Source organism: Myotis daubentonii, chromosome 14 (genome assembly GCF_963259705.1).
Source record: "Myotis daubentonii chromosome 14, mMyoDau2.1, whole genome shotgun sequence".
Taxonomy (NCBI): domain Eukaryota; kingdom Metazoa; phylum Chordata; class Mammalia; order Chiroptera; family Vespertilionidae; genus Myotis; species Myotis daubentonii.
Genome location: NC_081853.1, coordinates 34336147 through 34362990, shown reverse-complemented (window position 1 = coordinate 34362990; position 26844 = coordinate 34336147). Strand labels below are relative to the sequence as shown.

At 43.5% G+C, this 26844-nt stretch overlaps 1 protein-coding gene across 4 annotated transcripts in view; it reads right to left on the bottom strand.

The window, feature by feature from the left end:
* Nucleotides 1-1526: 1526 nt before the first annotated feature.
* Nucleotides 1527-26844, bottom strand: part of CPNE4 (copine 4) — a 347796-nt gene continuing 322478 nt past the window's right edge. For all 4 annotated transcript variants that reach the window (XM_059663961.1, XM_059663964.1, XM_059663962.1 and 1 more), the window contains exons 12-16: nucleotides 18336-18390; nucleotides 13825-13876; nucleotides 11403-11536; nucleotides 8005-8241; nucleotides 1527-1967 (exon numbers count right to left, since the gene is read on the bottom strand). In XM_059663961.1, the coding sequence (XP_059519944.1) occupies nucleotides 1833-1967; nucleotides 8005-8241; nucleotides 11403-11536; nucleotides 13825-13876; nucleotides 18336-18390 (613 nt within the window). In that variant the 3' untranslated portion in view covers nucleotides 1527-1832. The remainder of the gene's footprint in view (nucleotides 1968-8004; nucleotides 8242-11402; nucleotides 11537-13824; nucleotides 13877-18335; nucleotides 18391-26844) is intronic.

Here is a 26844-nt window from a genome sequence, read left to right as displayed (position 1 = left end):
ATTAAGAACAATGATCCATGTTTTTATGGGACCGTGAAAGAGCTTGTCCTAATCCATGCCCCCTACATGAAATAAATCACTGGTAAAAAAAAAAATGCCTTGAAAAGAGAAACAAGACCATAACTCTTAAAAAAAATTCTGTAAGTACCCAATTTATTCATAAAACAATACAGTTTAAATATTTATGATTTTTTTTTCAGTCATACATTTTCCCCATCATTCCCAAAATGTTGTGCATTTGGCTGACATGTATTTGCAAGGTTAGAATCTATAATTATAACACTGGAAATTATACAAAGTCTATTTGATTTGCTTGTTAATATGTCCCCCCCTCAACAAACAACATACAGATCTATTTCACCTTGCGATTTACTTCTCTATCTCGCTGACCGTCTTGTGCCTTTTATGCTGCAAAACATTCGTTCATTTCCCTGTGAGAAGATTATATAAGTGAAACATTCATTCTTCTGGTTCAAAACTGGCCATTTTATATCAAAACAAAACACCACCACCTAAAAAAATGATTCTAGGCATTTCTGCTGATAAAGTTTGCTCTCAGGAGTGATCAAAAAGAGGCAAAAAGAAGCCCCACTCTCAGCTTAAAAATCAACTCGGTGGGCCACATTTCTGGGGAGTGACTCTGCACAGCCCTTTGCCATGGCCAAGTCTCCATTGTCACAGTTCTACTGAAGAATGAGGTCATTCTTTGGGGTTGATGTAAACATGGCATCATTCATGCAAGGAGAGAGATGCCTCCTTTAAGAGGGTAGGAGCCGGCCAGCGGGAATACTCCCTCATCTGTTTAAGGAAGAGGTGGGACTACAAAGCAGTGAGGCTGATGTGGGGTGTGCAGCTTCTGGAATCAGTCTCACTACTTTCTACTCCCTCCTCAGAGACAGGCAACCTTTGTGCTACTGATGGGGAAGAGGTGCCATTCTCAAGCAGGCTAGGGTCCGCCCTGGTTCAGATGGTCTCTACAATCACACCCTAAAGTCTAGAACCTCAGTACTCTCAGTGCGATATGAGGACTGCACTGGCATGCCCTGAGACAAGCATGTCAAACTCGTGGCCTGTGGGCCGCATGCCTCGTTTATTTAGCCCGTGTTAGCCTTTGAGTTTGACATGCTTGCCCTGGGACCTTGTCAGAGCGGCAGAATCTTGGGCCTATGCATACCTATGGCATCATGGTCCCAATTTTGACAAGATCCCCAGCAAAGTGTGAGAGGTGCTGGGCTAAGTTCCCAGATCCCCATCAAGAAGACTACTCCTAGGTGACTATGTCTCTTCATCAGCAGAGAGACCATTCTCAGCAGGGATGAATTATAGATAACAACTGCAAAAACAGTGTGGGCGTTGTGTTTTGTTTTATTTTGTTTTTTAAACATGCAAAATACAGTCCATGCATCTACCATTTTGAAAAGTCTCTCATCCTGTAGCAGATAAAACCAAATATGTTTTGGCTATCAACGTTCAGTAGTTGTTTCAAAATGCTTTACAGTGTAAAGATAATAAGAAATTTAGCAAAATTTCAACAAACCTGTATAAAAAACAGATACAGATACCATTTTATTTCAAGTCGACATGCTGTAATGTAAAGAGTAAGTTGGAATTATCTGTGTGTCTTTGTAAAAAGTCTTTAACAATACGAGGGCTTACCAGATCCAGGCCTTAGGGCTACACATGCAAAAAAGAAAAAAAAAATGGCCAGTTAGTTAAAAATCACCAAAACGTGCTAGTTTTTTAAATGTGTGGCTTTTTAAAGTACAGGAGCAGTAGAAGTAGTAAATAGTAGCAGGAGTAGTATTTCGGAACTCTGTAAAAGTGCGTGGAGTTCATGGTGCTAGTGTCCTGGAAGACTCATACATTTCTGATGAACATTTTGGCTTAATCCCTTTGCCGTTGTAATAGTCCACGACTTGGTTTGGGACTTCAGCCAACACGCTCTTTGCCAGGGCAGCCGGAGATGCCTGCAGGGAAGAGGAAATCACCATGACTTTGGCAGCTGGCCAGAGGAAGCTGAGAATCAGCCTCAAAGGCTTGAGTCCTGTTCTGAGCAGCTAGTCTCTCTCTCATTCATTCATTCATTCATTCATTCAGCATTTGACAAGGGCCTCCAAGCAAGAGTTGTCAGGTTGTTGGAACCTGAACCATGAATTCCGTAATTTTATTTTTGCATGCCTGTCTCAAAATATCAAACTATTCACATCTGAAATATGGGTGAAAATCAGGTGGCAGAATGAACTGCCTTGCACTTTTGTTTCTATTTATATTCAATTCTAGGCACTTATGTTCCAGGCACTGTGCTAGGGTTTATTATTCTTTTTTTAAAAAAATATTTTTATTGATTTTTTTTTTACAGAGAGGAAGGGAGAGGGATAAAGAGTCAGAAACATCGATGAGAGAGAGACATCAATCAGCTGCCTCCTGCACACGGCCCACTGGGGACGTGCCTGCAACCAAGGTACATGCCCTTGACCGGAATCGAACCTGGGACCCTTCAGTCCACAGGCCAATGCTCTATCCACTGAGCCAAACCAGTTAGGGTGGGTTTATTATTCTTACTATTAGGGAAGTTAGCATCATGTGAGAGGAGCCAAAATTAACCCTACTTTAAGGTAAAAGATGACACATGCTACAAACCAACAACATCACAGCACATGGGCGCTTATTAGGAACATAGACTCTTAGACCCATTCCTGAGCTACTGAATCAGAATCTGCATTTTAATTTGATGCCCATGATTCCTGTGCATATGGACTGTGACAAGCACTGCTCCAGAGTCACAAGCACTGTGTGAGCAGAGCGCAGAAAACAAAGAGACTAAGTCATCTTGGAGGAAATCAGAGCAGGCTTCCAAGAGGAGGTGGCATTTAAGTTGGGTATGTTTTAAAATATAGAGAAGGGGTTGGCATTTAATTATTTTAGGGACAGTGAGTCATCTGATGGTACTGAAGTGTGTGTGTGTGTGTGTGTGTGTGTGTGTATGTTGCAAATGCAGAATTGGTGGGTGGGACATTCAGCTGGAAAATAAGCTTGAAGCCAGGTGATGGAGTGTATTGGTGACGGAGCGTGTTGAGTACCCCCATGCTAATTAATGTAGCCATTATTCTATCAGCATGATGGCTCCACGGTATGTTTTGAGGCAGATGGAGGTGGAGGCTGATATTCTGCATGGGCTCTTGGTATTCAGTGCTAGCTGCTCAGCCTGTGGGCAAGGAAAATTGCTCAAACCCCATCATAAGTACTGAAGAGATTGAAAATGTGAAGCAGAGTGACCAGTTAACAAGTGTTTGAGATGCCTCAGGAAAGATCCCGAAGGGAACGGAGTGAACTAATGCCCGATGGCCTGGTTGCTAGCTCTTTCCTTCCTATGTGGCTTGTCACTCAGCCACTCATCTTTGCTGAGGCCTGTTGTTCTCAGAGACAAAATAGGAAAGAATAAGCATTGATTCTATCTCACAGAGTTTTTAGGAGGCTCAAAATAAGAGACATATCTTAACAACAATTTGAAAACACTGTGAGGAGTTTTTCTAGAAGGATTCTTCATGCCTGGCTGTGTGGCTCAGTTGGTTGAGTGTTGTCCCATGCATCAGAAGTTCCCGGGTTCGATTCACAGTCAGGGCACATGCCCTGTTGCAGACTAAATCTCCAGTAGGGTACATGCAGGAGACAGCCAATGTTTCTCTCTCACATTAATGTCTCTCTCTCTCTCTCTCTCACTTTTCCTTTCTCTCTAAAATCAATAAAATCATATTTAAAAATAATAAGATGATTCTTTACATCTTGGAGATGTTATAGCCTGTTGGACATTTGACATCCATGAATGCTCTTTTATTTTATAAATAACTGCGCAGGGTTGTGTGTTGCTCATGATCCATGTGTATACTGGGGTATATAAAAAGTCATTTCTACCCCTTCTCTCTGGCCACCTCTCCTAGAAAAGCTATAAAGCCAAATACATGATTTCCTAGCCTCCCTTCCATCTAGGGAGGTCCCTGTGACCCAACTTCATCTTTGAGACAGAAATTGGTTTCCTGGGGGATGCTGGAAAGCTTTTCTTCTTGGTAAAAGGGGACAGACATGGTTGGCTCTGTGTCCCTTTCCTCTTCCTCTTTGCCTTGAACAGGAATGTGATTCCTGGAGCTATGGCAACCATTTTATCACCAAGGGAATTGCCAAGTGCTGGCCCTGACACTATCACATCACTGAAAAAAACAAATGTCAGCAGCCCCCACTCCCTAACTTCTAGCTACATGAGAAAAATATGTTTGTACTTAATCCAGGGTTCCCCGCTTTAGCTCTACTGCTGTTTGGGGCCAGATAATTCTTTGGGGCACTGTCCTTTGCATCGTAGGATGTTTACCAACATCCCTGGCCTCTACCCACTAGATGTGAATTAGCACTCCACACTGTCACCATTAAAAATGTCTCCAGATATTGCCAAGTGTCCCCCGGGGAATGAGTCACCCTTGGTTAAGAACCATTCATGTAATCCACTGTAAGATGGATTTGCTGTTATTTGGAGACAAAAACTTTTCTAAATAGTGCTGTCAAATAGAACTTGTTACCATGATGGAAAGCCCAATATGGTAGTCACTAGATACACGCAATTAATAAACCCTTGAAACGTGGCTCGTGCAACTGAAGAGGTCATTTTAAAATGTTATTTAATTGTAATGATTTAAATGTAAATGCCCACATGTGGCTATTTGCTACTGCATGGGACAGCACAGAGATAGTGATTCTCCCACGTGTGCTGGTGGGTCTGGTGAGCAAATAGGGGCTGGGGGGCATTAGTTGGTTAGGAAAAGGCCAAAAATGTGAAAGCAGCTGGTATTAACAGCTGAATTTATTAATCACCTACTCAGAGCAGGCACTGTGCTAAGCTTTGTGAAGACTCCACCTTTAATCCTCCAATGCGCGTGTCATTTGGCCCATTGTACTGATGAAAATCTGTGGCACAGAGGGGTTAAATGACTTGCCCAGAATCACACAGCTCGGAGCCAGTGCCCTGTCCACTTCAAAGCCCTGAGTTACCGTGCAGAGCAGGAGAGGAGAGATGGCTCCTGGGCTACAGGCTAATATGAAGTGTATCAGTTCCTCCCTGTTCATTTTATTTATGGCTTATTGAATTCAGTGTCGTCTGGGTAATGAAATGGTTTTCAAAATCTAATTTGAAATCCATGAAGATAAGGTGGATGATATGCTCCTGGCATTCTGAGCAGCTGGAGACTGTGCAGCACACACGGCGAGCGTGCCACTTCCTCGCCCAATCAGGGCAGGTCCCTTGGCCGATGCCCCTCCGCCCCCGGCTTACCAAGGCTCTGTCCTCCCTCATACACCCAGATCGAGCTGCAGGGATTTCCTCACGGCGACTTCTCTCTGCTCGGAAGTCCCGTAGCAACATTTTAGCCCCTTTCAGTCATCCACAGATATTGCTGCTGGCCCCTATGTTCAACCCCCCAGTTCATTCCTGGCAGCCTGGACCACGACGTTCTCACCTTCCTGTGGCCCCAATGCTAGCACATGCCTTGCACACAGTAGGCATTCTGTGAGAGGAGGAAGCTTGGGGTAGAGGCTAGAACCTAGCCTGGCTCAGCTGCATTGTTTCGGCACACGTGTGTGTGTGTGTGTGTGTGTGTGTGTGTGTGTGTGTGTGTGGCAGGGGGAAGGTGGTTTGGGGCAGTGCATGACTCTCCCAGGGAGGAGTTCTTTGGCCCTTCACTCAGGCAGTTATTGGTGGTCAGTGATGTGGCTACTCTGTCCTGCTGACCAGATGGAGCAGGACATCACAACCTGGAAGAACACCCCTCTCCCCACCGTGGGCATCAGGCAGGTACTATAAGTAGCTTCGTGATGAACACAGCAGCAGTACAGTCAGCCGGCCCCAGCACATCCTTCCTAGAAAAGGACAGCACTCCTTGCTGTCCACGTGCAGACAACCGAGGACACGGTGAGCCTCTTTCATCCGACGAGCGGTTTCGTTTGGAAACCTCCTCCTCGGGCAGGAGGAAGACGGGCTACAGTGGAACGGTCACCCCTCACCATGCTCCCTGCCTGTGAGCCTGTCGGGGCTGTTACTTGGAACTCCCTCTGCACTCAACTCTGTAGTCAAGGATTGATCTTTTGCTCCTTGAATGATGCTAATTACACTGTAGCCCTCCTTAAGAGGGGCATTAGAATTGTGTGGCGCTAGGTGTCTAGGCTATACCTCATTGTTCAAGGAGCCCTGGAGTGAGCGGTGGCCTCCCTACATGGAGCTGGCAATTCATGAGATCGGGGTCCAGTGGAGGCCACTGGGCTTGTCATTTACCTGACGCTGGCTTTAACTCCTGTCCCAAGACGGCAGCAGAACACCAGGCAATTTCTGCAAAGCACAGGCCAAAGGCTCTGACGCTGGCACTGGGACTTGTCTATGCAAACAACTGTCCATCCATCCTTCACCCCCTATAGTTACCTTGCCCAGTGTAACTGGGGTCCCAGCGTGGGCTCCAAGTGGGATTCACAGGTGCCTGGACATATCCGATAAACCCCTTTGAATGGGGGGTTTTGGCTGGAGTAGAAAGGCTTTTCCAAAAAAGCATTAGGAAGGAAAGCTTAGAGTGGATGGCGTGGAGCCTGTCCCTTCCTCTCTGGGTCCCTAGATTACTGACCTCAGCCCTGAGGATTGAGGAGCTGCAGTGGAAGCTACAGATGTTTCCAGCAGGGACCCTGGAGATGTAGGGATCAGACTTCACTGCAGTGACGGCCCAGGTGACAGAGGGGTCACAGCAGCAGGGACAGGAGGGGATTCCCACAGTTTCTAAGGGGACTGCGGAGTTGCTTCAGGGCACTGAGCATTCTGGAGATTCCCTCTTGTGGGGCAGCTCAAGTTCAGTTGCCACCCACTGGGAGAGGGCAAAGCTACAGGGGGTATGGGGGCAGGGATGCTCTGCTCTTGAGTGACTTTCCCTGGGGCAAGGAACAGAAGGTCACAGAGGACTGTCTGTGACAGCCCACATGACCCTCAAGGGCTCCCAGACACAGCTGGGGAGGCTCTGAAGGGTTCTTCAGGGCCACCCCCAGGCTGGAGGGAGCCTTTGCTTGAATTAGAAGCGTCCTGGGTAATTCAGCCCCACAGGTGTAGGCTGCTATTGGAACTTTAAAGGTGCCCCTCCTTCCACTGAGTTAACAATGATCCAACAGTTGAAATGCCAAAACATTGTTATTAAGCCCTTTTCGATGTCATACTAGAGCACTGTCTACTACGTCTGTTTCGGGTCATCAGGGGGAGGTAATGCTGCTCGACATTATTTATTATTGATTATAGCTCAAGACTGTAAAGCTAGATGTCAACTTGTGGAAAACTGGGAAGATTTCTGTCCAGTGGAGAAGGTAATCCAAAATCTATTTATTTTTAACCCATTTGGCCATTCCCTAGTTTTCAATCTGCCCTAGCAAACGTACTCTAGCCTTTCCCCACTGACCATAGTCAACTATGTTATATCCTCCTTAGAGCTACCTTTGTCATCTTACTGGCTCCATCCTTAAGGAGTTAACTAAATGCCTTGGTGCTGCTTACCATACTTATAGAGGATTTAGGTCTCTATCAACTTGAAAATATGCTTTGCCAAGGCAAACACGGGCCTCTGCCAGGGCACAGGGCTCGACAGGCAGAACCCAGGCCGAATTGAAGCTGCCCCTTGCTTCTCTGGCCAGGCACTTGCACACGGAACACTCTGCCCACCTGCACATGGCAGCCCTGACAGCACCAAGGTCTAAGCTATATGGATGGGACAAGTGCCAGTGAAATGTTGGCTGCTATAGCTGGCAAGACTTCTCATCTCTAATTCAAGTTACACTTTTACCTCCAAAGAGCCAAGCTCTCCATCTCCTGTGGGGGAGATGGCCTGGCCCAGGCAGGCAGGGATAGCGGTGTTGCTTCCCTACCAACTGGTGGAAACACATAAGGAGTGAGTTTGTTTTGGTCCTGCCCTCCCATGGGAAGCCCCGAGATATGCGTACGTGTTTGAAGTTCCTGAAGGGCACGAACTGAACGATGTCTCGAAGGACAGGCTCTCCCTTGGGTGACCTCAGGATCCCGTCGTCGCCGTCCAGCATCTGCATGTCACTGAAGTCAGCGTTGCCCACTCCCACGATGATGACCGACATGGGGAGGTGGGAGGCGTGGACGATGGCCTCCCGGGTGTCCGCCATGTCTGTGATGACGCCGTCGGTCAGAATCAGCAGGATGAAGTATTGCTGCGATGGATCAGACGCCAGGCAATGGGAACCGAGAGGTGGGGAGACAAGGACAAGATCAGGTGCCTTCAGTGCATACTGGCTACAGCAACAGCGACAACAGGTTCTTTTGAGTGCCTGTGTGTAGACAGTCCTGAAAACTTAAGGGTACGATGAATGGGACTGAAAGGCAGGCACAGTAGTTGTAGGTTAATTCTAATAATCACCTTAGTGACTGTTATGAAGCAGTGTGGTTGACAGAGCAGCAAGGAGGAGTCAGGAGGACGGGCGTCAAAGCCTCATTTTCTGAGATCCTGGGAAAATCCCTTCACTCCTCTGGGTTTCAGCTTCATCTCTCAGATGAGGGTTGGGACTAGATTGCTTGTCATTGTCTCTTCCGCTTGGAGATTTTTAAGTCTAAAGGTGCACTGCCCAAAACAATAGCCATGAGCTCCATGTGACTGCTGAGCCCTTGAAATGTGACTAGAGCACTGGAGGAACTGAATTTTACATTTTAACTTCTTTTAACAAAGATCAAGTATTTGTGATGCTAATTTAGCATCCGAATTAAGATGCTGTAAGTGTAAAGTACACCCTGGATTTTGAAGACATAGTGTAAAAAAAGAGTGTAAAATATTTCATTAATAATTTTTTATATGCATGTTAAAATGTGATTATTTTGTGCATTTAAAAATACTTCTGAGAAGGGGGCCCATGGGCTTCATCAGCTGCTAATGGGGCCCATGGAACAAAAAAGGTTAAGAACACTTGATCTGAAGGGATTATCAGGATTCTAGAATCTGAACCAGAGTTAATCTAGCCAGAGGTACTAGGCTGCAGACTGTCATCGGATCAAAGGCCTGATGCAAATTTCCAATAAAGCTACTGTGACAGTTGCTTCCAAAGCCAGGCCAGGGAAATGCTCACGGATGAAAGAGTATAGTCGTCTTTGAATGTATATGAGGTCCTGTTCAGATATGGAGGGTATTTTTTGTTTTTTAAAATTTCTAGAAGAGTTCCACAAAGTTGAGGAGAAAATCCTACATCCAGACCCTGACACAACTTGCCTATAAGGTTCAAATTTAAGCCCCTTAGCTATCAGTGATAACAAGGGGTGCAGGCCCACACATTGTTTAAAGAACAGGAGAAACCACTGGGGAAAAGAACCATTGTTCCTGGACCATAAGAGTCAGTTGTTTGGGGATCTGTGGATTAGACATTCTTGCACCATTTCCTGACCTGTTCTCACAGAGCAGACTACCTGTCCCTGGGGGAGTGAGTGATGGGCAGAACTCATGCTGGCTTATACCAGGCCTAAGTCCAGACCTATGTCAGCCCTGTTCTCTTTTTTCTCTTCTAGTTCCTGGTACCCTAGAGGGGCCGAGATGATTTGGGGTGCCCTGGGGACACCTTGGATGCTCTTGGGGATAAACGGGGAGAAGGACAAAAGTTTGCACCCCATCTCTTAGTCCAGATTTACCAAGAACAATCTGTTTTCTTAAAATCTATTTTACTGGTATATGTTGGGTTTCTGAGTAACATATCACTTGAAGAATTTGAATTTGAAGTTCTGATGAGAAAAAAATGTTAAAAGATAAAATGAAATACTGATGCTATCCAACACTTATCCCCAAATCTTGCGTCTGTGAGGATTCAAATTTGCTCCAAGGCCTTAGTGGGTTTGGCAAAAATGGAGATACTGTTGATTGACAAGTGTAGTTTCAGAGAAATGCTGGGGAGGAAAGTCTGACTGGTAAAGGTAGAGGAACCAAGGGGAGGGGAGGTGAAGACAGTGAGTATAGGCAAATTTTTAAATGAATTTTGCTCTAAAGGGAGGTAAAATAGGGGTAGTAGCTAGACTAAAGTGGTGTCAAGGGAAAGATTTTAACTTAAACAGAAGATATTATAGGATGTGTTATTTGCTAATGAACATAAGTCTACAGTAGAAAGGGGAAAAAAATAGATGAGAGACAGGTGCGAAAGTTGGTAGGTCAATGTCCTTGGATGGTTCAGAGAAGATGGCTCCAGTATGCAAAAGAAGAGGCTGGGTTAGATATGAGCATGGTCCTCCATCCATTCTACCATAAGGGAAGGTTGAGAACATGAGGCAGCACAAATAGGTTAGCGGAGTTGATGTAAGAAGCTGAGAGAGTAGTATATCACTTTCTTTTTGCAAATGCAGTATCTTGGAATCCAGGATAAAATCACAAAGAAAATGTCAGACATCAGCAATGTTCTACTAAATCTGAAAGAGGTCACAAAGTTAAAAAAGAAATATATTGATGTCATTAAAATGATACATAGAAAAGTTATTATGGTAATATACAGGGCTGGGAAAAAGTAGCTTTATAGCTCTGAGTACGAAAAACCTTTGGTTTGCATTTTTCTTAAGAAAACCACATATAGAATACAAAACAAATCTTTGCTATGAGGTTTTGCGTTGTTGTGCTTAACCACCAGGGGACAGAAGCATTTATTATTTTGCTTCAGTTTCATCTATACTATGGGTACACTGGGAAGCAAGTTTATTTTGGACAGTTCTTGTTATCTCCCTAAGAACACAATGTGGATATGTCTGATACTCCAGTGAATAAAGTAAATTCCACTGTTGAGTGTCCCCTCTGTCCAGCTAATGTTGCAGACATGGGAGATGCGCCATCTCTAAGCCTTACAATAACGCAGCAGAGATGGGTATGGTTATCCCCAGTTTTCAGATGAGGAGACTGAGGATAGGAGAAGGTGAAGTCACTTGTCCAAACTCACACATGCTGTAATGCAGTGGTTCTCAACCTTCCTAATGCTGCGACCCTTTAATACAGTTCCTCATGTTGTGGTGACCCCTAACCATAAAGTTATTTTCGTTGCTACTTCATAACTGTAATTTTGCTACTGTTATGAATCGTAATGTAAATATCTGATATGCAGGATGTATTTTCATTGTTACAAATTGAACATAATTAAAGCATAGTGGTTAATCACAAAAACAATATGTAATTATACATCTGTTTTCCGATGGTCTTAGGCGACCCCTGTGAAAGGGTCGTTTACCCCCCAAGGGGTCGTGACCCACAGATTGAGAACTGCTGCTGTAATGTATTGTCAGAATGGGATGGGTGCTATGGCCAATATCCAGGTGAGGAAGGGCAATCTCCCATTAGCAGGCAAACTGCCTCTCTCCTTACCGATGCCTCCTTGGTGTTCGTCTCTTCTGATGCTGACTTGGCGACCTTCTGAATGATGGGGGCGATGTTGGTGGGACCATAGAGTTGGAGCTTCGGAAGGCAGCTCTGATAGGCTTCCACAACTCCTTGAATTCCTAAGGTGAAGTTGGCAAAGATCAATAGTTCAGGAGTCTCCTCAAATAAATTTGTAATCAAACACACACATAGATAAAGCATTAAATTCGTCAAATGTCCTCCTAACATCACATTTATGTTCTTAAGATAAAAAATACCACACTGTTGCCTCCACTCCCACTGAAATAATTCTCTTTAACAGCTTAATTAAAAAGCAATCCTTTCCATCAACTTTTCCCTAATATCCTACTTTACACATAACATTTTATTAGATTCTCATAGTGTAATGAAATAGATGTTATGCCCATTTTACAGGTGAAGACACTGAGGCTTATAGAGGTTACATGATCTATCCCAGGTCACACAGCAAATGAATTAGACTCAGGATTGAAACCCAGGTCTGCCTGGCTCTGAGGGCCATTGGGCAGGTCAGCTTTAAGGCCTCCCTCGTTTTTACACTACCTTGTTGACTCTGCTGTAGTGTATACCACCCTATTCCACTTATAGGAGTCACGTGTGACCATCATTCCAGATATTAAAGTCCTTGTGGGCAGGTATTGTGACTCACTCCCTCAAAGATCTTGAGGCAGGTCAGGCACAGCAAGTGTGTGATGAATGAGCAAAACGGCTGACACAATTGTCTGCTGGGGACTGTAGTACAGATGAGTGACATTCATCATTATGGCCAACCTCTCACTTAAAGGGGGTTTCCATCCTGAGCCCACGTGACCCAAGGAAATAGTAAAGGGTGAGACTCTGCTGGAAGGAACAGCCCCGATAGTGTAGCTTCTCCTAGCATTTTAGGAGACTTGCCTGAACATTTAATATTATGCCCACAATCCCACAAGAGTCCCATTACTAATGAATTGTATTCAAATGGCTCCTCTTGGTGTCTGCGCCTGTCTTAGCTCTTGCCCATATCCCTTTCTATCCTGAAACAGCACACTGGTCCTGTTTTTGGCCAGAGGGATCCACAGAAGCCCCTCCTGAAATGGGGTTCCACATCCACCATGCATGCAAACCAGATCTGGGGTGTTCTGGATGAGCAAATTCTGTGTTCTGCCCTTAGACCCATGCTTCCATCCCACTTAAAATGCTGCATCCTCTCTGCCCTGCCCCAAAGCCTGTCCTTCTAAAGACAAACCTCATAGCATTTTGCAGCTTGGTTGTGAAGTCAGGTGACACTCAACAGACATTCTTTATCTATTTTGACTCTTGAGTTTTTGCCCAAGATAAGCACGTTGGATTTCTCTTTAAAAAGTAACAGGCAGATAAATTTTGAGAGTATGAAACAGGCGAATGCTGGGCATGTATTTTGTTCTGCTTTGGTGAAAAACCATTCTTATAGTTCAAGAATGGGGGCAGTTAGGGATGAGTGGACTCTAAACTATAATAAATTTAGGGTGAAGGATCACGAGAGGGAATAATGGCAGAATGGAGACTGGGTCTCAGAGGTTACTATGTGCACACCCAATGACATTGATGTCATATTCTTGGACAGGAAGTGCCAAATTGGTGAAAGAAATTGCTGGATGCTCCACACACCTCACTGGATCTGAATGAACCCTGGTTCAGCCCCCTTCCTCCATGACAAGAAGGAGAGAGATATGGACATTTCTACCCATTTCACTATAAAAAATATAAGTTTCATAGCAACTGGTGAACTTATCTCTATTTGTTATTTAGGAAGCAGGAAAAGTAATTTTAGGATAAAATTTATCATAATAGTCGTCACCATCATTTCATCATCATTACTTTGCAGAATCGTGTTGGAGAAATTCTAGCTGGAACATGGACCAAAGCCTTTGAGAAGGCTATTTCTGGCACAAAACCATGAAGCTACTTGTTGGAAGTCACTGAGGGCATATCCTTTACCAACATGCTGAAGGTGTCAAATGATTTTCATGTCCTCCCCTGACCCTCTACTTAGACCCACACAGAGAGGTAGTTGTGGGAAAGAAATACTTGAGGAAAAGTTGGAGAGCAGAGAGAGGGGGTATCATCACTGCCCATCAGATGAATTCCCCCCTGTGTTTTTTGGCCAGAGGAATCCAGAATGGGGATCAACATTGTTACTGTAAACTCAAGAGCGCTTCTTCATCCTGTCTTTTCCAGCTCTTAGTTTTCTGCTGTCATTATGGCACTCTGTTGCCTTTAGAGTAGCGTGGTCTATTTGGATCCAGAAAGCCTACTCCTCTGCTGTGGCCAATGATCACTGACAGACTGCATGGGAGGAGAGAAACTAACATGGGAAATGTGCAAACAAAAGGGCTTTGTGACACTGGCTTTCTTTCACCTGGTAATTTACCTGCACATTCTGGGTTGTCTTCATTAAAGTTGATTGCGAAGTCATGAGAGACCTAGACACCAATTAAAATTATAAAAAGGAAGGAAGGAGAATTACAACTTTAATCCAGGAAGGAGGCACTGGGAGGAAGAGTTTGCAAACAAATGCTCATTCCATTCATTAGGTGTCAAGCCGCAGGAACCCTTTTAAGGCTTCACAGAGTCAGTCTGAGATGGAGGGTGAATTCTAAGCTCCCCGTGGAGCTGAGGTGACAGGAAATTTTTCTAGAATCAGATAAATGCTGGCAGGAGGGGAGAATAATGTATATAAAAAATGCCAAGATAAGAGTTCAGAAAAAAAAATGTAATCCCAGAAACAACTGGCCATAGACTGGAGGCTTAGATTGGGCTGAGCTCTGCTTGGACCCAGTGATTTAAAAAAAAGGTAACTTGTCACCCCGTTTGCTCAAAGTGGTGATGGTTATAATAGCTCCCGCTAAGCTGTTGACATTTAAAACTCATTCTAACATACTATGCAGAGCTATAGGACAGGAGGATTTGCCCATATATGCAGGTAAAAGAGGCTCTACTTTTGGAAAAGTGATAAAATCACGAGATCTTGTAATATTCCAACACAGATTCCTCTACCTGCCAGGACCTATCACGAGGTGACATGTTTACTTCTTTCTTTCTAAAATCTGGTAAAACAGGAGGGCTGTCCCGGCACCTGGACATTATGGGATCATTTGGGATTTTACAGAGACTCCCATTTCAAATGTTATTGCCAAGCCCTGGCTCTCTTGGGGGCTAGAAAATGGTCATTAGTTATTGTGTTAAAAGACCCCTCTTCTCCTTGTGGGAGGTCAGAGCCGATGCTGTTGGTGCCTGGCCCACATTCCCCTGCCCTTGGCTCTCCCAGGCAAGTCAGCTGACTTCCATCCATTTTACTGGCTTTATTTACCTTAAGTTTTCTCGGGTCTCCAGAGCCTGCTTTTAAAAATTTTAATATATTTTTATTGATTTCAGAGAGGAAGGGAGAGGAAGGGGGAGCTAGGAACATCAATGATGAGAGAGAATCACCAATTGGCTGCCTCCTGCACTCCCCCCCCCCCTTGCCACTGGAGATCAAGCCTGAAACCCAGGCATGTGCTCTGACCGGGAATTGAACCGTGACCTCCTGGTTCATAGGTAGACAGACACTCAACCACTGAGCCACACCAGCTGGGCTCCAGAGCCTGCTTTTGGCCGACTAAAGGTGTTGGGAATTAATGTCGCTCACGAGCAGCCCTTCCTCAGTGGCTGACAGGACATGGTGTATCAGTACCCAGCCCACTTATCCTTGGGGTCTGTGTGTGCTCCACAGTGTCTTCAGGGTCCCCAGCAAGATTCAGCTCCACTGCCCACAGGGCTAACTGACTTGTTAGGATACCCTATGTCCATCTTTTCATTCTCTATTGAGGTTTCCTCCACCTCTCAAATAATTGCATCCAAATCCTCCTGTCTCAAGGTCTATTCTAGGGAGAGTACAGGCAAGCTCTGAGGTTTTTCCCAAAGAAGCAAATCTCGGTGACCTTATAAACTCGCTGGGGGCAACCAGCTGCTGAGGCCATCAGTGTCTGTCTGGGGCAGAGGGAAAATTAGGCCTGGAGCAGAGTGAGGAGATGTGAGGGAAGCCTGTTAGGACAGCAGGAGGAATAAGTTGGCTGAAGGCGTGGTGAGCATAAGGACTTCAAGAAACATCAAAAAGGATAAGTTACACCAGGAGCGGGACCAGGCAGATGTCATGGATGAGAAAAGGAAGGCCTGGAACAAGGTGTTCTCAGCCCTACTGGGCCACCTGAGACCAGAAGACTACCAGGTGGGATGTGGTGGGGGATGCGCCAGCATCTCTTGGTAGTAGGACTGGTGGTTGTTGACGTGCATTCCAGTCTTGAGGTGCAACAGTTCAACACCCACCTGACTACATTCTGGAGCTGATATCCGACCTGAAGGGGACTGTAGCTCCTCAGCTCTGCCTAATTCTGGTTGTATAATCTCTCTCTCTTTTTTAAAATTTAAATTCTTTATTGTTTAAAGCAGGGGTCCTCAAACTTTTTAAACAGGGGGCCAGTTCACTGTCCCTCAGACCATTGGAGGGCCGGACTATAGTTTTTAAAAAAACTATGAACAAATTCCTATGCACGCTGCACATATCTTATTTTGAAGTAAAAAAACAAAATGGGAACAAATACAATATTTGTATTTGCATGTGGCCCGTGGGCCGTAGTTTGAGGACCCCTGGTTTAAAATATTACATAAGTCTCCTTCCTCCCCCCCCCCCCTCCAATTGTGGTTGTATAATCTCTTAATCTTAATCTTTCCAGGCCTTCTAATGTTTCCAAAAAAACCAGAAATCTGACATTTTACATGAAATTGCCTAAATGTTAAAAAACATTTGTGTGTCAAAAACTTGTATGCATATATACATACATACTAGAGGCCTGGTGCACGAATTCGTGCACGGGTGGGGCCCCTAGGTTTGGCCGGCGATTGGCCAATCAGGGCCGGACCAATTGGGGCCTGCTGGCAGGGGGAAGGGATGGGGAGCAGGAGGTTGGCCAAGGCCCCGAGGAGAGAGCTGGCCCTTGGACCCCTGGGAAAGGGACCGCATTTGCTGCCACCCACTTCCAGTTCCCCGTCCCAGCCCGGGGCCCGAAGGCCCTTGATGGGGTCAGAAGAGAAGAGAAGGCGATGGTCACCGGGCTGGGCATGGAAGGAATGGACACCGGATGCCGACAGCACCGGCCATGGGAGGTTGGCTGTGGGAGTGCACTGACCACCAAGGGGCAGCTCCTGCATTGAGTGTCTGCCCCCTGGTAGTCAGTGTGCGTTATAGTGACTGGTTGACTGGTTGTTCTGGTCGTTCATCGTAAAGGTCGCTGAGGCTTTTATATATATATATATATATAGAGAGAGAGAGAGATATGCATAACCCATGGACATGGAAAATAGGGTGGTAAAGGCCTGGGGCAGAGGGTAGGGGGCAGGGGTGGGCTAGAAGGACTCAATAGAGGAAAAATGAGGCCATATGTAATAGTTTCAACAATAAAGATTTAAAAATTAAAAAAAAAATTGTGTGTCAACTATCATACATTTGTGGCCCAAATAATGTCTAGAGGCCACCAGTCGACAACTCCTATTCTGTATTTTTCCTTCCCATGTGCTCTATTTTCAAAAAATGCTTCTAGAATTCTATAGGCATGCCTAGCAGGGAGGCCAGGGGGGAATACAAGGCAGACAAGGAGGAAAGGTCAGGGGACACGCCATTCCATCTACTGTTCTCTCAGCAGTCACAGGGAGAGGGATTCTCTCTTTCAAAAAGGGCACAGAAGGGGAAGGGCCTTGGTCTGACAGCTCTGGTGTGGGAGTAAATGTTGTCATCTGACTCCTGCCATGCAACTCAGATACAGCCAGTGAAAGAGAAGTTGATGATTGGACAGTGTTGCCTGCACTTAACTTGGACCTCAGAGGCCTGGGTGAGGCTGGGGTAGGAACCCTGCTGCCACTCCAAGGCCCTCCCACCTGGGGAGTGAGTTCTCTGTGAAATGTCCCACAGGAGCATCTGGTATACCACAGTAGGGTGCACATCTCTCTTTGCACAATCTTTGCCTTCTCTGAGTTATGGAAATAAGTATTAAAACCAAATCAGTTTGATGACTGTGGGGGTTAGGGTTGGGGGTGGAAGAGGGTATAGGGGGGATAAATGGTGATGGGAAAAAATAAAATAAAGAGGAAAACAAAAGAAAACATATCCTAAAAACAACAACAAAACCAAATAGGATTCCAATGCCCTCATAGGAAGCTTTTAGTTTCTCAATTTTCTAAGCCAGAGTGGTTCTATCTTAGGACTTTTCTGTGTCTCTCACACAAGACTGGTGCTCAGAGAGCTGGGATGAGGGGCTCTGTGGACTTTATTGTCATGGACTGCCTCAGTTGGTATTATCAATAGGATCTTCCTCTAGAGTAGCGGTTCTCAACCTGTGGGTCGCGACCCCTTTGGGGGTAAAACGACCCTTTCACAGGGGTTGCCTAAGACCATCAGAAAACACATATATAATTATATATTGTATTTGTGATTAATCACTATGCTTTAATTATGTTCAATTTGTAACAATGAATTTGGGGGTCACCACAACATGAGGAACTGTATTAAAGGGTCACGGCATTAGGAAGGTTGAGAACCACTGCTCTAGAGGATAGCTGAATAGATATGTTTTGAGCCACCGAAGATCAATGTCCTGAGTGTTTTCTCCATATCTGTAGGAAGCTAAGCAATAAATACTTTTATTTGGACCGCTGAGAAGAACAATCAGAATACCAGGAGATTGGGTTTTATCAAAAGACAGGGTCTGAGGACCTAATCTCATGGGTTCTGAAGACCATTTCTGAGTCTTTGGGCCCTAGTTACATAATTACATCAAGGGCCAAAGGACAGAGACTCCTGGGAAGGAAACTCAAATTATCCTTTGGCGACAGCAAAACATCTCTACTCACCGTGTACTCTGGGGGTATCCTGGCACCAAATCCAAAGGCTGGGAACATTTTGTCACTGAAATAAAGAAAAGAAGTTGCTTTATTTATCATCTAATGAGGAAGAAAACATGAACCTGCATCACCTCATCCGGGATGTGGCTATGCCAGGTGCTGACTCATGCTTCTTGATTATCTGTAGTGATAGGCAATAGCTCGGATAATTAAAATCAAGGAATCATCCTCAGAGTTCATTCCAGTCATTAGTCTGCAACTTCTTCCTTACTTTTTGCTAGATTTGATACCAAGGAATGAAATGGCCCCAGGATTTCCGCCCCTCCCCTCCCCCATTATTCTGTCTCCTTTGAAGAGATCATGAACTAGGTGACTCCTATGTTTGACTGCTAGATATATGCTATCTTTTTAAATCGTTTTAGGGAGAGATTATTATTCCAGTGGGGAAATGCCTTGGGAAGTGAAATCCAAGATCATGCTGCTAGTTAGAGCTAGGGTTCAAATTCAGACAAGCCTGGATCCACAGGGCTATTAAAAAGCAATGGAAAGCTTGACAGAATTTGGTTTCATCTACAGAACTCATTGTATCCACTTCTTTATCTCATACAAGCAGCAATAAATTGTTTACATGTCTTTTCTTGTCTCCTGAATTCAAAGGAATGCTGTTTCTTTTTGTATTCATATCTTTATATTTCTACTGCCTCCCTCCCTCAAATTGCCCCTTGCCCCTACCTTCAGGATAATGCTTGTCATAGATTGTGTGCTCAATAAATATTTAATGATGAGATAGTGCATGAATTGAATCATTAAGATGTGGCCATATAAAGAAGAAAAAATTCTTGCTAAAACCTATGAGAGTCACATATATATATGTCTTTTGGGTTGGTTTCTCTTATACAACTTGAAATTCCTCCCAATTTATTCATTCGTGTATGTGATATCTTAACTCTTAACTATGCTAGGCAATGCATGTACTTATTTAATTTTCAAGCAACCCTTGAAGTTTCACGTACTTAACATTCCCATTTTACAGATGAATAAACTGAGTCTCAGAAAGACTAAGAAAGTCTCAGAAACCCTAAGGTGCTTCCCAGGGAGGATTGTGTGATTCCAAAGACCCATACTTTTTCTCCTATACCATTATAATGTAATGGTTACATACAGCATTAAATATGATTTCCTTCTGTCACTTCTAGCAACAAGCCCATCTTCCCCCACCAGACAACAAATAAGACTATCCTTAAGCAAATTTTGTGCTGTCAGAGGATTGTTGCAATAGGGGCTCTGGCTTATTGCTATTGTCAGAGGGCGTGTCCTCCTCATGCCATTTACCTCTTACTTTCTCTCCCATTAAAAAATAATTCCCTCTTGTCTTAGTTCCTTGTAGTTGACAAGAAAAGAAAATCCAGGGTAGTTCTCAGTGTCCCTGAGCATCTCTGTAAGCAAAAGGGACCCTCCCAGCCCCTGAGGCTGATTGAGAAGTCACATTCTCGCCCATCTCCTATCTGTCTGATTTAAAGATAATTAGCAGCCAATAATGGCTTTGATAAAACTTTACCAAAACACAGCCAGTTTGATCAAATTTCGGGATGCAAGGAAGCCAGAATTCTTTGAAATCGAAGTCTAAATTCTCTGGAAAATCACCAGCTCCTCTTTTTCCTCACTGTTGTGTAGATATGAGCTTTGTGGGACATTGCATCTAGTGTGTATTAGAAAAGGTATTAATGCGGATAAATGAAAATTCACAACAGCTTATAAAGGATTAGCCACAGCTTTGAGAGAGAAAAAAAAATACTTCTGGTCCTTGGAAATACTTGGCTTTAGCAATTCGTCCTTACCCACAACAAGGGCGAGGAGGTGTGGGAAGGAATGTGTCTGGGAATTTCAGAGGTATTTTCTAGGTAAGTCTGGAAGAAAGCTTTCCTGGAGGGAGAATGGATCCTGGTTCTTCAAACTCACAGAAGGTTCAGAGTCAAAACAGAGACACCTAGGGGGCACCACACCCTTTATTTTCTTCTCTAATGAGTTTAGGAGCGGTGTGACCCAATATTCCATCCATTTCTTTTTGCATTGATTTTTAGAGAGAGTGGAAGGGATGGAGAGAGATAGAGAGAGAGAAACAGCGATGTGAGATATGAGAGAGACACATTGATTTGACAGGGCTGGGGATTAAGACTACAACCGAGGTACATATCCTTGACTGGAATTGAACCTGCAACGCTTCAGTCCATGGGCTGACACTCTATCCACCGAGCCAAACCGGCCAGGGCTTCCATCCATTTCTAATCACCAAACCAGTGTTCTAGCCTTAATGACATTCCTTTATACCTTCTTAGCCACCCAGGGGAATGTGAAGTTTGCTGAGCAATGATGTACTGTTGTTATGTAACTGAGTGAAGAGTGGGGAGGTAGAAAAAATGCCTCGCCTACAAGAGAAATAATTAATGAGCCAGGAGGACAACAATTCTCTGAAGTTAGCCATCACAAAGACTCTAGCTAATAAACACACTAAAGGAAAAATTTCAAGCCTACGCACAATGGATCCGAATATTGCTCTTCCAGATTAAAAGTAAAAACTAGGCATATAGTCTTATGTAAGAGGCAAGGGAAGGCAAGTTGGGCATATAAGTGAGCATCAGCAGGGCCAGCACGTCAAAGAACTTGAGCCCTGGCTGGTGTGGCTCAGTTGGTTAGGCGTTGCCCTGTGCATCAGGGGGTTGACGGTTTGATTCCAGGTCGATGTTTTTCTCTCTCTAAAAATCAATTTTTAAAATCTTAAAGAAAAAGAACTCGAGATTGGATCCACTCAGTATTGAGTGAAGGGGGCATTTAGCAACTATTGGGAAAATGATTGGTGAAACCTGACAATACGGAAAATTCAGGGGCATATCACCACATTGGTAAAGGCAATAGTTCTTACTATTGGGATAAAATAGTACAAAATGCACTAAAAGAGCCTGTGGTCTGCAATGCTAGTGAGCCTGCTGTCCTGAACTTCCTAGGGCAGCGGTTCTCAACCTGTGGGTCGCGACCCCTTTGAGGGTCAAATGGCCCTTTCACAGGGATTGCCTAAAACCATCAGAAAACACATATGTAATTACATATTGTTTTTTGTGATTAATCACTATGCTTTAATTATGTTCAATTTGTAACAATGAAATTGGGGGTCACCACAATATGAGGAACTGTATTAAAGGGTCACGGCATTAGGAAGGTTGAGAACCACTGTCCTAGGGAATGGCCATGATCCCCAGATGGAAGATTCATTCTCAACCACCATTTTCACCTTCCCTGTTAGGAAGGCTTTGAGATAAAGGAAGAGGTTAATAAAAATAAGGAGAAATTAGTGCATGAGAAAATGGAGATGAACGCAGAGCAAAATGGCATTTCAGAACACCTAGACATTTAATAAAACAATGGTTTAAAACTGGGGTGCATGGAAAGGGGGAAATGCAAAGTCCCACTGTGGGTATGAGAGTTTTTTTTTTTTTTCTTTTAAGGAAATCAGTGTTCAGTTTCTCAACTTCCCTATGTATTCTTTGCTGAAATTATCTTCTGGGAAAACTTGTGATGGAAAGACCTATTCTCCGCTCCCACCTTCCCTTTCACAATTACCCTTCTCCTTCACCCATTCTGAATTTTAAAATTCAGAATGTAAAATCTCTATAGGGACAATTCTAAATGAAAATGATTCACTAGAAAACAAATCCCTTTGCAAGTCAGGTAGTTGCCAATTTTTGCTTTAAAAAATTGTAAGAGGTACTGATGTCAGATGGTAGGTGGTTAAAAATATATTTTGCTAATAGACCATTATATGATTTTTGATATATAACTTAGAATTGAATAGTACTTCTAGTAAAACTCTTTCCATTACCACATACTTATTTATAAGAACAAGTTTCCTTAGCATTCACATTGATAAAACAAAATCTGGATTAAAATTGACACTAGATTTTCCCAATTCTAGTAATAGTTGGTATTCATCTACAGATTAGTTAACTAATGAAAACCCCCCCAATCTGTTTCATTAAGAGTTTTTATAGGCAATACTTAGATATTAAAATTTGTAACATATTTATGTTCTTTTGATGAATTGTGCATTAATAATGATTATAGTAAACACTCAACTAGAAGATGTTTTTAAATATTTTGAATATTTTCATCACAGGAAATTTAAAAATTTATATTCATATATTTATGATAGAAATGTATGATATAGTGATCAATAAAAGAATTTCAAAATAAAATTTGGGGACCATTATGATGAAATCCTGTGGGGTAAGGAATGGAAATATGAGTTCACGAGAAAGAACAAGATTCTCAACTCAAAATGGAAAGCTTGTTCATGCATTTTAAAATGGATGATGGTGGGTATCAAATAGCTATGGCATTAGATTCTCCTGGACACATTCACAAAGTTATGTAAGAATTTTATTTTAAATGTCCATATTTATAATACACTAGAATTTCCATTCTTTGTCACTATTAAACTCATGATGGAAAACATTAGATTTCAATGTAAAAATGTGTGAAGGTTATGTATTTTTATAAAATTCTTTTTTAGGGGTGAGTGTGTGTGCACACACAAGCCAATTTTTTAAAGGTCATTGGTCCAAAATTACCTTTATATTTGATACACTAGCTCTTTTCCCTGTTGTGTATGGTATATTTTAAAAAAATAAATTAAGAGTATTTAAGATAATAGTCTCTATTATTTACTGAATATTTACAACAGGCTAGCTACTTAATTTTATTCTTTTTGCTAAATAAATTTATTTTTTAAAATCTTATTTTCCAATTAGAGTTGACATTTGATATTATTTTATACTAGTTTCAGGTGTACAACATAGTGGTTAGACAATTGTATAACGTACAATCCCCATGATAATTCAAGTACTCACCTAGTACCACATATAGTTATTTCAATATCATTGACTATATTTCCTATGCAGAACTTCACATCTCTGTGCTAGCTAATGACTTAATATCTAATCCTTACAACTGCTCTGCAAGGGAAGTTAGATAAATCTTCAATTTGCAATCAAGGAAACCAAGGCCTGGGGAATGTCAACCTACGGAGAATAGAGGCAGCAGAGCTGGGGTCTGAGCCCAGGTCTACCTGTCACCAGGATCCAATGCTCTTTCTATCACTTCTATTGACTACCCTTCCCAGGAACCTTGGTCTGGTCTAATGACTCAGAATAACAAGAGTAAGTTCATCCATGTTCTAAAAGCAACAAAGGACAGAATTAGCAGAATTCACCACCATCCCCAGGAGGCCCTCCTTGACCACCTTCCCACAGAAGAGAGAGCTAACCCTGCCCTCCTCATGCAGTCCCCATTCTAACAAGGGACAACGCTGCTCTGGCCACGCTGGGCTAGGATTTATTTACATGCCTTTCTCTCCCATGAGATTGTGAACCACTTGGGGGAAAACTGTTCTTTCATTCATTTCTGTCTGTCTTTATGGCCCCACATGAGGTGCCTGCACCTAGAAGGTCCTGCACAGGCTCTTAGCCATTCCAGTGGACCCATCTCTCCTGACCGAACTCCGGGTATCAACTCTGGATACCCGTTAGAATGAAAACTCCTGATTCCCCGGGATGCACACCAGCCTAACTAAATCAGAGTCTCTAGGCTGGAGCCAAGGCATCAGCATATTTTAAAACTCCCCGAGTGGTCCCAGCGTGCGGCCATGGCTGAGAAGCACTGACTGGAGTTGGTAGGATGGAAAAGGTATCATTACGGTCTTAATCTGCCTTCTGATTTTTATCCCTGTCCTCCACACTCAAAAACCGCTCAGATTGGCTTTTAGTTCTAACCTTGCTTCCTCATACTGCACCCAGCACACCGTGGAAGAAGCCTGCTGCCTCGATTTCTGATGATCTTGTCTCATTCTGGGGCGGCCACATCTACAACATGGCAGTCTGTACTTCCAAGCAATGCATTCAGTGCCTATATTCTCTTGATGGCAGATAGACCAGGCTTCTTAATAGAGGATATTGCAGGGGTCAAAGGCACATCTCAATGGGTCCAGGGGTGGATATCATCTTGGCCTTGAGCAGTTGGAGGAGACCAGGTTGTTGACAGGAGCTGGGCAAGTGCTACAACCAGCTGGGAATATATGAGCTGTGCATGTGTGCATGCATGTGCGTGTGCGTGTGCACATGTGCACATGTGTGAATGTGTACAAGTGCATATGTGTACACGTGCGTATGTGTGCCTGTGTACATCTACGTGCATGTACACGTGTGTGCCTATGTGTGCTTGTGTTTGTGGAGTCACCTAGGAGAGAATGAGTGGTGGTGTCTTCCAGGGGCGCAGACACAGAACAGGCTGGCAGGATTGCCTTCTGGGTTTGAGGACCAGACATCTGGAAGGAGCTGTCCCTCAAGGCCACCCCGAGAAGAGCTTTTGCAATTCTCTGGAGCTGTTCTACTTCACGGATCACCTCGTAAGGACCTGTTAGCAATGACTGTACAAGACAGAAAGAAACCCCTTGGCTGTCAGAGGCTGGGAGGAATTTCTAAGGCTCCTGGGGATTAAAAACCTCTGTGTCACTGCAGGAGGGGGAACAGTGCCTTCTGTCAGTTTTTGTGCAAGTGTTTCTTTTTGAGCATCAACCCCACTGACTTTGATGTGAGAAAAAAATAATTCCAAAGCCCAGACTTGAAATTCCCTGACTCTGCCTGTCTACTGCCTATCCGCCCACACAAAGGAGAAACTGCGGGCACTTGTCAGTTTTCAAGGGAGCAGCTTGCTTTACACAGTCTGCAGGAGTCTGTGCAAAGAGTGCCCAGGCTTTTCAATCCTCCTTTTCTTCCTTAGGTGTTTGTTCATTTTTATGCCGAGCTGACACATACATATGCATATATATGTGATCCACTGAACCAATTTTCTTGGCCAGTTGGGGCCCATAACTTTAGTATTATCCTATTAAGGTGTTAAAAAGAATCACGATTTTTCACATAACCCCTAAGGTGTCAGATCTTATTTTTGTTCTGAATCTGTTATTTTGAAGGAATGCAAAATGCTCCCCAGACTCTGTCTGGCTCACATTATAAAGGGATAACAGCTCTAAAAGGTGTTTGGGTCACTCCAATTAGAGTCTCCACATCTGGCCTGCAAGGCGATCAAGGAAACAGAGAGGTTTAGCATCTTATTCCAGATCACCCAGCAATACTGCCAGGAGCCACAGTGAGGGTGCTGGCCGGCAGCATCTGATTTTCAGACAACCCACCAGCCTTCTCTTTGGAATTCATTTTTACACAACCTTCTCCCCTACTGAGTCAAAGTCAGCTCTATTATTAAGCACATGTTGTTTGACACATGTACCAAGTGCATTTATCTACTTTATTTCTTTTATAAGCATTTCAAGAATTTAAAAGTTATTAAGATTCCTGAAGATATTTCCTCCCTTTCTCCTTATCTTTTATGTACATATTATTATCCTAGATTATTTGTGTGTGTGTGCTGGGAGAAAGTGACAGAAAGAAGGGTGAGAATTACTGTTTTGGTGTGCTGAGTGTGTTTAGGAAGTTTCTGACAGTGGAGATGCAACTTGTCAGTCTTTTCTTTCTTTCTTTCTTTTTGGTAGAATTCTCCATATGCTATTAACATCTTTAGGGATCCTCCCTGTATTTGGGCCTAAGGAAATCAGAGCTGAAAATCAAGTTATCTTCACACTCACTAGCTCAAGATTAAATATAAAAAGTATCACTTCAATAAGGTCATGTAAATGCTGTTGCTCTCTGTTCTAAATGTTTAGGAGGGCAAGTGTCAGCAAGAGCCCATGTACTTAAAGCTCTTTTTATTTACTTTTTAAAAATTGATTTCAGAGACAGGAAGGGAGAGATAGAAACATCAATGATGAGAGGGAATCATGCCCCCTACTGAGGATCGAGCCTGCAACCTGGGCATGTGTCCTAACTGGGAATCGAGTGCCACTGAACAACACTGGCTGGGCTGTTTAAAGCTCTTTGATTTTATTGCACTGTCCATTCATTCCCAAACTCCCCTCACGCCCATCTGAGTTACTGAAAATGATCGTGCCAAATCCAGAGACTCGCCTGCAAGAAGGACACTGGTGGGACCTGTCCCATTACCTGTCCTATTGGTTTTTGGCTTGTGCCATTTTCTATGGTGCCTGCGCTCATAGTTTTTTTTAAAACATGGTTATCATTAATTATGAGACTAGACAGGACAGAAATCATGCGGCTGCCTAAATTTTCTCTGAAATTGGAGGACAGAATTGCTTTCATTATTTTTCTGGCTTAAAGGGTCATTTAGTTGCTGCTCATTATTAACTAGGTTTGTTTTATAATCACAACAGGGAGTCACCTGGGATTTACCCATATTTATATTTACATTGGTTCTACTTCAAAAAGCTTTCTTGAACAAACACATGGACAACTTAATCTCAACCTGAAAATGCTGGAAATGCAGAATAAATGCAATTTAATGTGATTTATGTAAATAACTTCTTATAGGGAAGTATCTTAGTTGGAAAGGTCAGTAT